Source organism: Watersipora subatra, chromosome 10 (genome assembly GCF_963576615.1).
Source record: "Watersipora subatra chromosome 10, tzWatSuba1.1, whole genome shotgun sequence".
NCBI lineage: Eukaryota > Metazoa > Bryozoa > Gymnolaemata > Cheilostomatida > Watersiporidae > Watersipora > Watersipora subatra.
The window spans coordinates 7,748,257-7,764,345 of record NC_088717.1 but is presented as its reverse complement, the minus strand read 5'-3'; the positions used below and the strand labels follow the sequence as shown (position 1 = coordinate 7,764,345).

General features: G+C 36.6%; 2 protein-coding genes across 2 annotated transcripts in view; both read right to left on the bottom strand.

Moving 5' to 3' along the window:
- LOC137406717 (uncharacterized) overlaps nucleotides 1-4,822 on the bottom strand; it is a 58,008-nt gene extending 53,186 nt beyond the window's left edge. Inside the window, exon 1 of the mRNA XM_068093334.1 lies at nucleotides 4,676-4,822. Coding sequence (XP_067949435.1) covers nucleotides 4,676-4,751 — 76 coding nt within the window. The 5' untranslated portion in view covers nucleotides 4,752-4,822. The remainder of the gene's footprint in view (nucleotides 1-4,675) is intronic.
- A 5,139-nt stretch (nucleotides 4,823-9,961) lies between these two features.
- LOC137406716 (protein FAM200C-like) lies at nucleotides 9,962-10,683 on the bottom strand. The gene is made up of 2 exons (XM_068093333.1): nucleotides 10,367-10,683; nucleotides 9,962-10,139 (listed from the first exon to the last, which is right to left on the bottom strand). The coding sequence occupies exons 1-2, from the start codon at nucleotides 10,681-10,683 to the stop codon at nucleotides 9,962-9,964; spliced, it is 495 nt and encodes a 164-aa protein (XP_067949434.1).
- Nucleotides 10,684-16,089: the final 5,406 nt, after the last annotated feature.

The following is a 16,089-nucleotide window of genomic DNA, read 5'->3' as shown; positions in this document are numbered from 1 at the left end:
CACTTCAACCTTGTATCTAGTTTTGGGTAGATACAGGAGATGGTACAAGGATCAGGATGATTGCTGCTACTTTAAGTGGAAACTGCTGAAGATTATCATGCTGTTGTTTGTTTTGAATGTTTATTCGTTGTTCCTATCTTGCTAGTTATCTTAACAAGAGCTAAACGCTTCCAGATATGACAAACTGCCGACACTGCCATGATAAGGTCTTTTAAGGCTGGTTCCCACCCTATCGCTGTATGTCTGTGTTAATAAAGCAACACTTTGGCTACTGTCTGTGATAAAAATGCTCACACTATCACAAGCCTATCCCCTTTTACACAGTGAAATGTCTGCGGCATAGAGTTATCGTTATACAATGCAATGTCCATAGAGTTATCGATATACAATGCAATGTCCATAGAGTTATCGTTATACAATGCAATGTCCATAGAGTTATCGTTATACAATGCAATGTCCATAGAGTTATCGATATACAATACAATGTCCATAGAGTTATCGTTATACAATTCAATGTCCATAGAATTATCACTATACAATGCAATGTCCATAGAGTTATCGTTATACAATTCAATGTCCATAGAATTATCACTATACAATGCAATGTCCATAGAGTTATCGTTATACAATGCAATGTCGATAGAGTTATCGTTATACAATGTAATGTCCATGAAATTATTGTTATACAATGCAATGTCCAAAGAGTTATCGTTATACAATGCAATGTCCATACAGTTATCATTATACAATGCAACGTCCATAGAGTTATCGTTATACAATACAATTTCCATACAGTTATCATTATACATTGCAATCACGGAAACAACAAAATACAAGTCCTGCAGAAACTGTCATAAAAGAAAACATGAATTGAGGAGCCGCAATTGCCAAAGTGGTACGCATTGCTGCCATGGATGCTCAGCAAACTATCGTACAGTTTGACAGTTCCAAACTTTTTCGAAGTATCTGCGTAGCTCAGATGATACCTTCGAGTTACGATTTGCATAATCGGCGAATAATCGCTGAGGGGACAATGCCGAGGTAGTGTGAACCGGCCTTTAGCATAATTATAAAATGACTATCTATTCCTTCGCATACATGTGCTATCCAAAGCTTGCTAAAATACACCAACCACTGACACATACTGGTACTCTATCTAACTAGCTGCATTATAGAGCACTCACTGAGCGCTGCATTTTAAATGGATAAAACAGTTTTGTGGCCCAGTTTGTGAAAATAAAATCTGACATCAACTAAAACAAGAAAAAATTCAACATTTCCTTGTTTTAGCTGAGACAGCTTCATGGCGAAAACAAACCAGGAGCTAGAACTAGTTTATAATTCGCAGCAAATCTGGCTCAAGTCATGACCTACAACTACCCTACAGGATGAAATTATTCGCAGAGTTGAATTTTGCGAAAATTGTCTTTTCATGCATATTCATAGACTAAATTACTCGCGGATGAACCCATTGACGAAAAAATTAATCCGTAAAAGCAGCTAGCAATAAATTAAAACCTTGCATGCGTATACCACGTGTTTAGGTTTTTATTTAGCTGAGAAATTTATGGCGATCATGTTAAGCTATACATTTTTGGCTGCATTCACAGGATTTCATGAATGTTTATCGATTTGGAGGCCTTTGATGAACTAAAAAATTGTGGTAAATCTGAGTTTTTTTCCACGTAAAGAACAGCAGGAGATTTTTTTGACGATGAAGCCGTGCCGAATTCCGAATAACTTGTGACAACCTTGATTAATTTTGTAAAGAAGTGTAATGATGATGATGCCTCGGTGATGAGTTTACAAAAGTTTGGAACTCAGCTACGTTTACTAACTCTGCTTAGCGGCTAGTTTTTAATTTGAGATAGTAGTTATTCTCCCTTGTGTTAAAAATAAAACTTATTATTTACAGATTTTAACAATTTGCGGAATTGATTGTACGCAAACTCGCGAATTATTAAATACATCGAATAATTTCATCCTGCAGGGTAATCTAACCCTTAACTGTGACATATGAACCTCTTGCTTTTCAAAGACTGACTGTCTCGTTTGATACATGATATTTCCGATTTATATACTTTAACAAGAATGGAAGAACAGACCAAGTTTAGATGAAAACAAAGTCAAAACAGCTAATAAATCAGATAACACATGGCAATAGAGTAATGAGCATTAAAGGACACGTGTTCTACTCCTAGCGAACTAAAGGGCTGGCACTTTAATATTACTCCTTTGTGAATTCGATGGCATCATCTACATCGAGCTTGCTTGGAGGCTTCTAGCTTCATAAAGAACTGCGGTCATAAACTGAGGTTCTACTAAATACTAGAGAGCTGCAGTCATAGACTGAGGTTCTGCTAAATACCAAAGAGCTGCAGTCATAGACTGAGGTTCTACTAAATACTAGAGCTGCAGTCATAGACTAAGGTTCTATACTAAATACTAGAGAGCTGTAGTCATAGACTGAGGTTCTACTATAGACTAGAGAGTCATACAATAAGAATGTTTATATAGCCTTCAACTTCTTTAAATATTTCAGTTTAAATTTGAAAATTGGCAGGTTCCTTGACTTTTATCTTATGTGCGTCAGTTTCATGTAGATCCTTATCATTCTGTATTACATATAACACATAGTATGTTTGCACTAGAGTAAGTCACCTTTTTACAAAACAATAAAACTATCATTTTTCAAAAGTGCATATTATCCCTTAGCATTATTGAGGCTGCCGCTGAACACCATCTCTACATTCTTATGTCACACTATTTACCTTATTTTTAGTACTTCAAGAGATTTACCTGCATATTTGTGGAATGATAGAGATTATAGAAGTTGTTGAATTAGTAAAAATACATCAATTGCTTTAGCATAGATTCTTAGTAAATGTTCTAACAATGTTTTAGACCTAGTACTATAGAAAGTGGCTACAGGTGTTCAGCTTTGAGTAACTTGTTCAAGACAGTCAGCAAATCCTATGATTACCCCATTATATCTGCTATGAATTAATTAATCGTGGGGGAGCAAGGCCTCTAAACAGATGCGTATTTCTAATGACACTGATTCTACTGGCGACTATTAGTGAAAAGGATGACACAGGCAACATATGATATAGGACACGTGGCTAGTGAGTGGTGTTACATGTCACAATATTTATGCCTAGTTCATAATGCATGACTCTCCAAGAATACCTAGGAAGAAATGACAAAAAGGACGTCTTATCAAAATCTCTCAGGGCATTTCACCTGACTCACATATTCAGCCAATGACAATGTGAGTTATATTCAGCCCAAGCACCTTTGCTTTCGCACACAAAAGTTGACCAAAACCAACTATCTAACCACACAAAAGAGTTATGACAAAAGCGTATAACTCCCAATCATATAGTTTCTCTTTTCTAACGAATTTACAAAACTGAGCATTGCAGGATTGTCACAAAATCCTGAACAATCTATTAATTTGGCAAACAAAATTTAATTACTAGGTTTCATCTTACGTTCCATTAAAAACACTGGTGGCTTCCTAAAATGTGTGTTGTGAAGGCAAAAGAGCCAGCAAAACTTTTATTAAGGTGTGAGTAAGTAGGACCCATGATGGGAATTGAAACCAGCAAATACATAGTATTGGTTGTATTAGAATGTATTAACACTCATATGAATGTAGGCGCAAGGTGCTTGTTATAATGACAGGACTGGCAAGTACTTTAAATACACATAAACAGTTATATGTTCTTGTTTACATGATATATTTAAACTTAACCTTTCAGTACTGGCCTGGATATAAAAATGCAAGCTTTGTAATGGTAATAGTTCATGCTGAGTAAACTGTAAACAAGGTAATTGCTTCATATTGCTACCAACGAACTTCTATTTGAATGCCACCTATATTTGACCACCACTATAGGGAAAGGGTTGAAAAATAGAACACCATGGCCTTCAAATATAGGTTTTACGGTAATTATAGTTTTTTGCATTCTGATTTGACCATTAGAGTGCAGCTTAACTAAAGATGTAAGCCTAATCTTTTAAACTGCAGTGCAAAGGGTTTCTCTCCTCCTTGTACAGGCAGAGTAAACCATAAACTTGGTGAGAATGAATTTTCTAATTGAACTGTTTTGTAACACAACTGAGAAAAAAGCTCGGTGCGCTGACCTCACAGACAAAATGCAGAGCAATTGTTGAAATATTGTACTTCATAGTATTGTTGTTTTATTTCACACTTATGCATTTGGACCTTAGTCTATCAGGAAGTCTGAAGGTTGAATGAGGTCAGTGCAGATCCCTTTAGACATCAATGAACTTCATATGAATAAAAATTGTCTGCTTGTGAGCTAATTTCTTAGATTGGCGGCTGACTTAGTTTTCTAAGAAGGAAATAATAATAGTAAATTACATAATACAAGTTTTTTTGTAGCAACCGAAACTGAGAATAAAAGCAAATGCATTGCTGATCATAGGAAACATTCATATAAACGCTGCCGACACCCCTATTGCTGTCGGCAGCATATACTTCAAAGTTTTGAGGAGTTTACCATCGATATGCTGAACTACCAGTTAGTAGAAACAAGAACTACCAGCAACAAAATTTTCATTAATAAAGTCAAGTTTTTATTAGCACTGGAAATACAAAACTGATAGCAAATCAGTGAATAACAAGTTATAGCGTTGTACAACTCACCCCAAGTTTCACCGTAGACCAAAGCTACTATTAGAGAGGCAACAGCAACAGCGACAGCACCCTTCTTGTAAGCCATATTGCTAGCAACTGAATAAAGCTGGTTGCCAGGTTTTGACTGTCTTCTACAGGCAGTCAATGTGAAATTGCGAGCTCGTTATGTGAGAGACTGAGTCGAATCGTTGTGCAAAAGGGGCGTGTCTTATTTTTGAGGACATGCTATGCAATGAAGCTTGCCATACAAACGTAACAACAATGATAATATTCCAGTAACCAAGAATAGCCTTGCCTAAGAATTTGTACTGACAGAGTTAATTGCTATTGCAACAGAAAAAAGAGACAGATTAGTGTATATCCTCTACAGAGCCACCATATAGCCGACCAACACAATGACTTCATAATTTTTAACGTGGTTGTAAACTTTATTTACTGCTGCTGAATAGTTTAAAATATAACTTTTAAAAAAGTTATTATAATTGCAGAATCTTGATTTTTTAACAGAGTTACTAAACTGATGCGTTGAAAGTAAAAAATGCTTTTGAAAACGGTTATTAAAAAGAAAAGCTTATCCAGATTTTTATTCGATTATTATTGTTATTCCTAAAAAAGTTTTTTTTGTAGGTGTTTGTTTGTAGGAGTAAAAAACTTCAATAACTGGTAATACTTCTATGGATGTTAGTACCCTTGCAGTCTAGTCCGCTGTGAGAGAATGTCAGGTGTGGCACAGAGAACAAGTATATTCACAGTCTTTACTATAATAAAGGTCGCGTCTGTCCGCCCTCCCTTCCATCCATCCGTCTGAAGCCATGCTAAGAGCATAAGGAGAAAATTTTGCACTACATGAGAATTATACACGGATATTTGAATTTCCAGTCTAGCGCATCTGTTCTACTCCACCACCTCGTTGCATCTAAAAATAATTGTGCACAGAGCTATTACGTGTGACAGTCTCCCAGAGCAGCCAGCCTACTAGTAGTTATAAAACATGGAAGGCAAATGGTTATAGTATTATTATTATCATTGTTATTCTAGTAAAGATTTCATATTAGCTCAGATCCTTGGGTAAGGACATTTAAGATCTCTGGTGTCTTTGTCTGAATGTCACTAACTCTCTTTGTCGCAGCGAAGGCATCATCCAATAGGCTGTTGAAACCTTGTTTACTTAACTGAAGTGGCTACTTTAAACATTCAAACGGAAGTCCATCATTGTTTATCAGTGAAAAAAAACAAGATCAACTTTGATGAGGAATTAGTGCTTTGCAGCTGCGTGCCTTAGGACACTTGTCGACACTTGCCAACAAAGCTAGACGTTTATTTAAATGTTATCTATCATGGCTGGTTCATAGAAGAGAACCTAAAGGACCCATTCAGTCTTCTTAAAAAAATCAAAAAACTTTTTGGAACTTTCCAGGATAAACAAGTTTATAGGAAAATAAACTCTCTCCCTGGGTCAACAATAGAAAAATTATGGAGATTTTATGGTAATTCCCAGATTTTTCAGTTTAAAAGGAAGTTGTGAAATAGTCATTTTTTTATTGAGCTTGTAAAGATTGTAAAATAGAGTTAGTTAAATGTCAACAGCTTTGTACAATTGAACGATAGACACTTTATGTTTTAAGACACACTGATATTTTTAGATATTGTTCTTCAAAATGACCTTGACCTGTCCAAATGCTCATATTAACCCTTTGAACCCTGGCCATCCATGTCAATGTTTGTCTGTAATACTGGGCAATTTGTCAAATGATTCATAGATTTTAAATTTCTTTCAAGTATATCTAAATGTGCTCATAATACAACAATAATAGGTAAAACACTAGTAAAAAAAAGTTGGGCAACACACAGCAAATGTCACCAAAGAGAAAACAAAAGTGTTTCACAGCTATTCGGGCTGAAACCATAAAAATTCGTACAATCTTAAAAACTCGTATAAATACTTACAGCAGCATCATATTCATCAAGCACATGTTCATCATCGTTTCATGACTCAAAATAAACTAGAAAGTTATAGTTAGTATCATATAATTCTTCATTTGCATCACAATCATCCATGACCTACGAACAAACGAGTCGTATCGATTTTTTCGCGATATCGTTCCAATAACGAAGGAAGTAGATAAAGATATTTGAAAACGATTAAAGAATAAAGTGAAATTTTTCGTTCTATTTACCTGTCCAAGAATTAATTTGATTGGTTTACATTGTTACTTAGAAAAAGCATTTGTAAACAGAGCCATATGAATGCCACTATTCGAGCCGTTAAGGTTTTAGACACGCCCTATGCAATGCCACTATTCGAGCCGTTAAGGTTTTAGACACGCCCTATGCAATGCCACTATTCGAGCCGTTAAGGTTTTAGACACGCCCTATGCAATGCCACTATTCGAGCCGTTAAGGTTTTAGACACGCCCTATGCAATGCCACTATTCGAGCCGTTAAGGTTTTAGACACGCCCTATGCAATGTCACTATTCGAGCCGTTAAGGTTTTAGACACGCCCTATGCAATGCCACTATTCGAGCCGTTAAGGTTTTAGACACGCCCTATGCAATGCCACTATTCGAGCCGTTAAGGTTTTAGACACGCCCTATGCAATGTCACTATTCGAGCCGTTAAGGTTTTAGACACGCCCTATGCAATGCCACTATTCGAGCCGTTAAGGTTTTAGACACGCCCTATGCAATGCCACTATTCGAGCCGTAAAGGTTTTAGACACGCCCTATGCAATGCCACTATTCGAGCCGTTAAGGTTTTAGACACGCCCTATGCAATGCCACTATTCGAGCCGTTAAGGTTTTAGACACGCCCTATGCAATGCCGGACACCGGCCATTACAGTCCAAAGGGTTAAGGACTTTTGATGAGTGACCAATCTCTCATATACTAATGCAATATAGAACGTTAGGCAAGCAACAATAATGCACACAAATAGTGCACACAAATAGTGCACACAAGTAGTGCACATAAGCAATAATAGTGCTCCTAAATACTGCACACAAGCAATAATAGTGCACACAAATAGCGCCCGCAAGCAATAATAGTGCAATCACAATAGTGCAGGTATTAAAAAAACAGCTTATAAACAGTGGCAGGTAATACAGTTGTCTGCCACGTGCCATGAGCCTGGCACATTGCCAATGGCTAGTTTGAAGTGCACACAAATAGCGTCCGCAAGCAATAATAGTGCAATCACAATAGTGCAGGTATTAAAAAAACAGCTTATAAACAGTGGGAGGTAATACAGTTGTCTGCCACGTGCCATGAGCCTGGCACATTGCCAATGGCTAGTTTGAGCATGTTACTATCCGTATTACTAAACTTACTAATAAAAACCGTGAAAGTAAGCTTTAGTAACGTTTCGTAATGCAGAGTGCTATGCGTATTTTATTCCAGATAACGACTCATATTGTCTAATGAATCCATTGCATCTCGCGTAGCTTAGTTGGTTAGGTTATCACCTAATGAGCGGGATGTTTCGAGTTCAAATCCAGCAGGAAGAGGATCTTTCATTCCTAGATTTTAATAGCTGAACAGCATATTTTGAGATTTATATATAGATTAAGGTCTCTGCAGTCAATTGCATTCGACTTCCTTGTCTGCTCTTCTTAAAAGCTTGATCAATGATCCTTTACTAATGATTCACGGAGTATCTGCTAGGCAACCAAGTTCTAAGAATTTCAACTACAACCTGGTATATCAATTGGTAAATCGGTTTTCCAGCCTTCCAGGGCTACGCAATCTATCCAAAACTGATCAACCTAATCACTTTCACGCATCTACACGTGCGACCCTTAAAAGGAGGCGGACTCCAGCACTGTAACCGGAGGTTTAAATGTATTTCAAGTAGAAAAGCTGGATAGTAGAGTAAAGGTGGGATGAAAGAGAACAAAGGGAGGTGTTACAAAATGTCTTCTCCAGCTAGACGTGAGAATTACAAATCTAAATTAACTGAAGGAACACTTCAGATGGAAGATCATGTTCAAACTGGCCATAAAACCTGTGAGAGATTCCATTGCGCTTCCGGTACTTGCACCTGATTAGGTCAATTCTTAATTTTTTGTTTTACTGATACAAGGGAGGGTAATTCTAGCATTATATTAGCACCTGCATCTAGAGTTGGTATACTCTATTACTGCATCATACTAGCATCGAAAAAAGAAAAACTCAGACAATATCACAGTACCTCGATCTCTGCCAAAGTTACTCTCATCGTATTATATTAATGAAAAGAGAAGACAACTAGTCCTGGTGTTACATGTAAACTTTTTTAATTTTCTGTAGTAGTAACTTTTTTATATTTTGATGTAAGTAAAAACAAATTTAGATTTTCATCTATCAGTTTGTTTTACATGTAGGATAGCATAGAACAGGGGTGGGCAACTTCTTTTGCATGAGGGCCAAATTCAGAAGTCAGCCAAAACCATAGGGCCACATGATCAAACTCTTTGGAAACTGTCAAACCATACCACTATATAGCTATACATGTATATAGCATTAATAAGGCAATAAGCGCAACAAGGTTAATTTGAGATTCATATAACATTATATTTTTTATAAATGTCCAATGAACACACATTTCAATTGTACACATATCACTGCTCATGAGAAGTTGCTGTGTTGTCGTAGTGACGTAGTAGGTAGTTGCGTCCTCAGCATTTCATATCAGATCAGTGGGATAATTGAGGCCGCTTTCGGCTGTTTACTAGCTCCCTATAATCCACCTCTATCTTGCTTACCGCTACAGTTATAAGCTGCTTAGTATGCTGGTCGGTAAGAATACTTCTGTACTTATTTTTTATGAACACCAGTTTACTGAACAGACATTCACACAAGTATGTGCTGCCAAATAAACTAAGCAGTTTTATGGCAACTTTTGACAGCAGAGGAAACTTCTCATGGACGATGAGCTGTGTTTAGAAGAGTGATGGTGCTTGGGTTCTGTTTTGCTCTCGAATACAGTTGTCTGACAAAAATTCACATAGCTCCAGTTCCATCGACGCTAGACTAACCTCCACCATAAGTGTACGCAATTGCTGTTTCCATTTGTGGTTTTCCTTATTATCAGGGCATGCAAATAAATCGATCAGGAAATTCAAATCGTTGAAAGTTTTGAAACGACGATTCATTTCATCGATAACATAAGCTATGAATGTTTGTGGTTTGACAAGATCGACAATGTCAGGGTTTTCTAATGTGTGCATAAAACCTTTTAGCATTGGAAAAGGATCCAAACCACTAACAATATCATTGTGGAATACTTCCAACTTTCTTTGGTAAGCAGATATCGTTTGCTAAAGATGAATAACATATTTTCCATCACCTTGCGGCTTGACATTCTGATCATTCATGTAGCTGAGGAAGTCAACTAGAACCGCCATGTCTACCATCTTCTGTTCAGATCGCGGAAGTTCCAAGAATAAGTTAGCTTCTTCTGTATCAATCTCACTAAGGAAGCTGTCTACCTCATTTCTGAGCATCCACACTCAACTCAGAGCTTTGCCTTTGCTCAGCCACCTGCAAGTTGGCAAATTTAAATCATTATTAGAAATTGAAACTGATATAGATATACTATGAGTTATTGTTTCACCAGATAACATAAAAACAACATAAGGAATTCAGTTTTATGTGCTGCCAAGCTTTGTAAACAAGTTGCACATGACTTTTACATTCATTTTATAGACGTGTGTGTAACTTACCGGACATTATTGTGAGTAAGAAGCTCATCATATTCTGCTTCAAGGTTCTGCAAGAAGGCTCTCAGCTGTCGATGGCGCAACGCTGACTTGTTTTTAAAAAAATTTATCATTCTCATGATATTCAGCATAAGGTTCTTGTAGTCAGCATTTAACTTAGAGCGCAACATATTCTTGTGAATTATGCAGTGGAATGGAACTACAGTAGGAGTAACATCCATGAGATGTTTTACAAAGCCTGATTGTCTCCCCACCATCGCAGGCGCACCATCAGTTGCTACTCCTATTATTTTATCCAGAGGTATATTATGAGTATCCATGCCTTGAAAGCTTTGTAAATATCTTCACCTGCACTACGACTGGTTAGTGGAATCAGTGACAAAAATTGTTTTTGGAACGCATTGTTGGCAAAGTATCGAACAAATATACAAAGCTGTGCAACATCATTAATATCCGTACTTTCATCCAAAGCTATGAAAAAAGCAGTGCATTCTTTCAGGTCATTCACGACTTTCTCTGTTAGGTGCTCTGCAATAGTTTCAATTCAGTTGGTGGTAGTTTTGCTTGAGAGCTGCACTCTTTGTATAGCCTCATGGATATCTTTTTTGTCAGGAAATAGGGTTTTAACAGTGTTCAGCATATATTCTTTGATAGTCTCCCTTTCAATATACGGAGCCATGGCTTTACCAAAAATGTGACCTACTTGGTAACTAGCAGCAGTGCATCTTTTCTGAATAGAAGTTGCAGATTTCATCATATTCATCTGACCACGCACTTGCTGTAACAACTTCTGTAGATGCTCCTTTCTTCTGACAGTTCCAGTTGGATATCTTCCATCATATTCTGAGTGGTTTGTATTGTAATGTCTGGCGAGGTTTGATTGCTTGTTTATAGATATTGTTTTAGAACAGATTAGGCACACTGGTTTATTCCCTACTTCATGGGAGAAGAACTTTTCGGTCCAACCTGTATTGAATGACTTGTTTTTCCTGTCGAAGCAATGTTGTCAAATGTCTCTGGTTATATTATATTCCAAAAATGAAAGCTTGGCAGTGTATAATGTGGTGAAATTTCTAGGCCATCTAGGGAAATCCCCAGAACAAATGTATGATTGATAGCACATTGACTCATATAAGGAATTTCAAATTTCCGATAGAAAATTTTCCCATTTGGAGAGAAGGAAAATAGTTAATCATCCTTGTCTATATTGGTGCTACTACATTTACAAATTGACATGTTTGTACGCATATTAAATTTATTATAATAAATTAATTTGTCACCAAACCTATGCTGTGCTAATCAGAATGCATATAAATTTTTTTTACTTATCTTAAGCATTAAAAGGGCCACTGAAAAATGGGCAAAGTGCCACAGTTGGCCCTGGAGCCCCCAGTTGCCCACCCCTGGTATATATGTAGAATACTAGGCTATCTCAAAGCGCATGTACTTGAAAGCTTGAAAACAATAAAATGGGTTTGCAGTAGTTCCTATCAGCTGTACTCACTACTCCACTAAATCTTTACTATTATAAAAGTTTGTCCATCCGTCTGTCTGTCTGTCCAAATATGGCTAACAGGAGAAAATATTGCATTGTACAAGAGTTGAAACTAAGTGTCAGAGGTGCTGTGTATTTACTCATTCTCTATGTATTATTGGCACACCTGGCGATCTCTCAGCGAGTAAAGGGTGGCAAGGCTACAAGTCCATCTGTCTCTAAAGCCAGATAGACCAAACGATAGAACGCTGGAAAAAAATTGGTGTCGCTTGGGACTCGAACACATGCTGACATTCAGCTCTCCAGTCTGACTCACTTATACTCGGACTGATTGTTTTTCTTCCAGCAAATCAAAATAGTTCCGTGTATTCTTACTTCTCATGCTTCATTGGTACTCCTGATAGTCTCTCACGGCACTCCATACTGTCAAGGTACTAGTAACTATAATAACAACACTCCAATGTTTTTCCTTGACCTTCATGTTAATCCTGCTACTGCTCGTTGTAAGTGTGTCAAGTGAATATAAATCGTTTTGTGAAGAAATTTCTTCCTGATCAAAATTAATTGGTTAACTTTTAATGAAATGCAATGATAGCTGAAGCCAGTTATCTCATTATGATTGTCATTTTAATGAAAAACGTATTCTTCGGTTAAGGGTAGTTTTCTAATTCTTGCTGAAATGTGATTGCAGGTTGTATTATGATCCAATCTATCGATTTTTTTTTCAGAGCGAACTTATTGTCTGCCTCTTACACATAACACGAACACTGGTTAAAGCCATCTTTATAGCCAACGTGCCAACTGACCATTAAAATTGAGCTGCCATGGAGGTCTTGGGCTAACGCAGAATATATGGCATATGACTAATTTAATATGGCACTTGTAGATCACTCTTAGGAGCATTTTAACAAGGAAAAAACTTTTATAATATATCTTAGCATAAAATGGAGATGACGATTTCTATAACAACATTCCTAACATCGACTTGGTAGTAGACGTTTATATAAAACCATTTTGAAACTAATTTGAAAACTGGGAAAAAAACTTGTGAAATTGACTTCAAACAAGGTAAAGACTTCACTCATTCATGAAAAGTTTTTAGTGCTACAGGTATTCATCTTTAATACTTGTATTAACAGAACAAGAAACCAACACTAATAGTTTTATAAAAGTTTTTATGGTTTTGTAGGAGTCCTAAATATGCAGTGAATGTTTTAAAAAGAAATGAGAATGACAATGATGAAACGTAGAAGAAGAGCGATATGCCACGTACTATTGAGTGATTTAAATGCAGATGGGGTTGTGATAGTGTGAACATTATGTTATCATAGACAATTGATTCCTGATGTGTTTGGTGATTAAAACTGACATACCCATACCAGCATAATTGTGAAGACCAGACTATAACATTAGAGAGATAATGGATGATTACATGATCACAAGTAAATCTAAAATTATGCAATACAGACACAGCAAAACAAATACAAATATAGGTCATCGGTGATCCCAAGTACTATAAAACAAAGCCAAGTCTCAGAAAAATCAAAAAATTTAAAATCATAATTCAACAGATTTAAGTCAACATATAAAGTATCCGAACAGAGATAAATTAGAAACAGCAGTTGAGTGTTTCTACAGACCCTGTAAATTATTGCAACTGTGTGTCTCTAGAGACCCTGTAGATTATTGTAGCTGAGTGTCTCTAGAGACCCTGTAGATTATTGTAGCTGAGTGTCTCTATAGACCATGTAGATTATTGTAACTGAGTATATCTATAGACTCACAAGCATATAGAATGGAAGCACAGCTCTTATTGTAGTAGAGAATAGTACAGCAGAAGCTCATGTAATGTAAATTCAAGATAACTTGAAGAAATTATGCAAATCTTTTCCTTCGTACTATGTAAAACATTTTATACAACGTAAAGCATCAAGTAGGGACAACTTCTCAAATTTGATTTGAATGGTAACATATCTCGCTGCACTTGTGAGCAAAAATGACGTACGTATGGCGTTATATCTATTATATATACAACTTCTATAAAATTTTAGTTTGTTCTGATAGATTGTCAGATGCGTCGACGAGACAATAGCTGTGCAATTGTTAATAATTAATTAAAGATGATCAACCGTCCGGTGTAACAGTGCCAGTCTACTAATCTGAAATTCACAAGTTGGGTGTATTGCCAAAAGTTATCTTTTATCCTAACCTCGACTCCTAGATAAAGATAGATAGATAGAAACCATTCTTTTTTTGGTAAAATTTTATATTATATTGCAGACATATAAAATGTATGTTACTTTCCAGAATAGACTGCTATCTAGAAAAAATGAATAAATCGTTGTGAAGGGATGTCGAATATGTGTGTTCCCTATCAACTTATTGTAAGATTACTGCAATCATAGTCTACAAAACAGGTGAAATTGATCAGAAAAAGGAGACAAGTTGTCGATGCGAACTAATAATATTACAGCTGCTATGCAGCCAACAAATTAAGCAGTTAAGTTTAACTTTTTTCTTTTTGTATGGCCAAAGGAGTGAGTTTGGAAAGATCTTGGAACAGATTAGGCAATATACATGTACGTTACTGTTCGTATAACGTAAAATCCCTGTAACGTAAACATTCCTGGAACAGATTGTTTACGTTGTAGAATCTTCTACTGTATTTCAACATGTTAGTGTGCTATGAGAGATTATCAGGTTTGCCAATAAAACACAGAAAATTACTATGTGCACAATTATTCTGAAATGGTAGAAGGTGGTTGATTGATGCAGATGTAAAAGTGTCAATCGTCGAGTAGAATGTCAAAAGTCTGAATCCTGTCCATAGCAACCCTACATATTGACCCTTAACTGTGGTCTCAGACAGATGGACAAACGGAATGACACAGCTCCTATTATAGTAACGATACAGCAAAGATTATTTGTGACCGCATTATTAGCCAAAGACAACAAGTCATTAGTTTAGAAGAATTTATACTTGACCTCATGTTAAACTCTGTTTTATTACGTAAAGCCAGTATTATTGAGAAGTCTAAATGACTTCTAACTAACAACATATGATATCACTTACCCCATGAACTTACTACTGAGAGTACGTATTGGGAAGTAAAAGTTCAACTAATTGACATGGCTCCAGATAAAATGCATGGTGTGAGCATTGCTAGGCATGGCCATGAAATGTTGTAAGCCTTCTAAAGTAATAATATATTGCTAAGGCATGGAAATAATACTGTGCTCATGCAACATCACAGATCAGAAAAATACAATATAAAAGTTTAAATTGATTTGGTCAAGTTAGGATAGTACAACCTTTTCTTATAGTGTCACGGATAACACTGTAGCCCTACAGTGAGTACATCGCTGTAATCCATATGAATCCATCATATTTTCTAAATAGCATATTCAACATTTGTGACCAAAAAGTTGTTTTTCATAGATCTTTAGTTTTTACCAACGTATTTGCTAATTGTTACTTTAAAGTTGTTTAAGGTGGTTACTAAAGAATATGGCAGTTCTTTCTCTAAATGGTCATCTTAAAGATGTAGGTCTCAGAATCAGCATACTGTAATTGCTGTTGAGAACAAGTGATGATAAGGTAAGGACAGGTGAGGACAGGTGAGGACAGGTGAGGACAGGTGAGGACAGGTGAGGACAGGTGAGGACAGGTGAGGACAGGTGAGGACAGGTGAGGACAGGTGAGGACAGGTGAGGACAGGTGAGGACAGGTGAGGACAGGTGAGGACAGGTGAGGACAGGTGAGGACAGGTGAGGACAGGTGAGGACAGGTAGGGACAAGTAGGGACAGCTAGAAACCTGTGATTGCAGGTGAAGAGATGTAGAATCAGGAAATGACAGATGAAAACAGGTAAAAGTAGGTAAAGTCAGGTGAAGACAGGTGAAAACACGTAAAGACAGGTAAGTTTAGTTAAAGAAAGGTAAATACAAGGGTAAATACAGGGGTAAAGACAGGGGTAAAGACAGGTATGACACAGAGTATGACACAGTAAAAGTGGTAGAGAACAGCTAGGTGTAAAAAAGGATAATCAAAGAGGACAAAGAACTTGTTGATGAAAGTAAAACAGGAACACGAATCTAATGATGACATGCTTATCCACGTTTCATCACCATTTTAAACTATTCTGCAATTATAGCTAAAACCAAAAGAGCATCCAATGGGTTTTCATGGAATTGATTGATCTGTCAAGATTAAGATCAGGCTCTGTTGCTA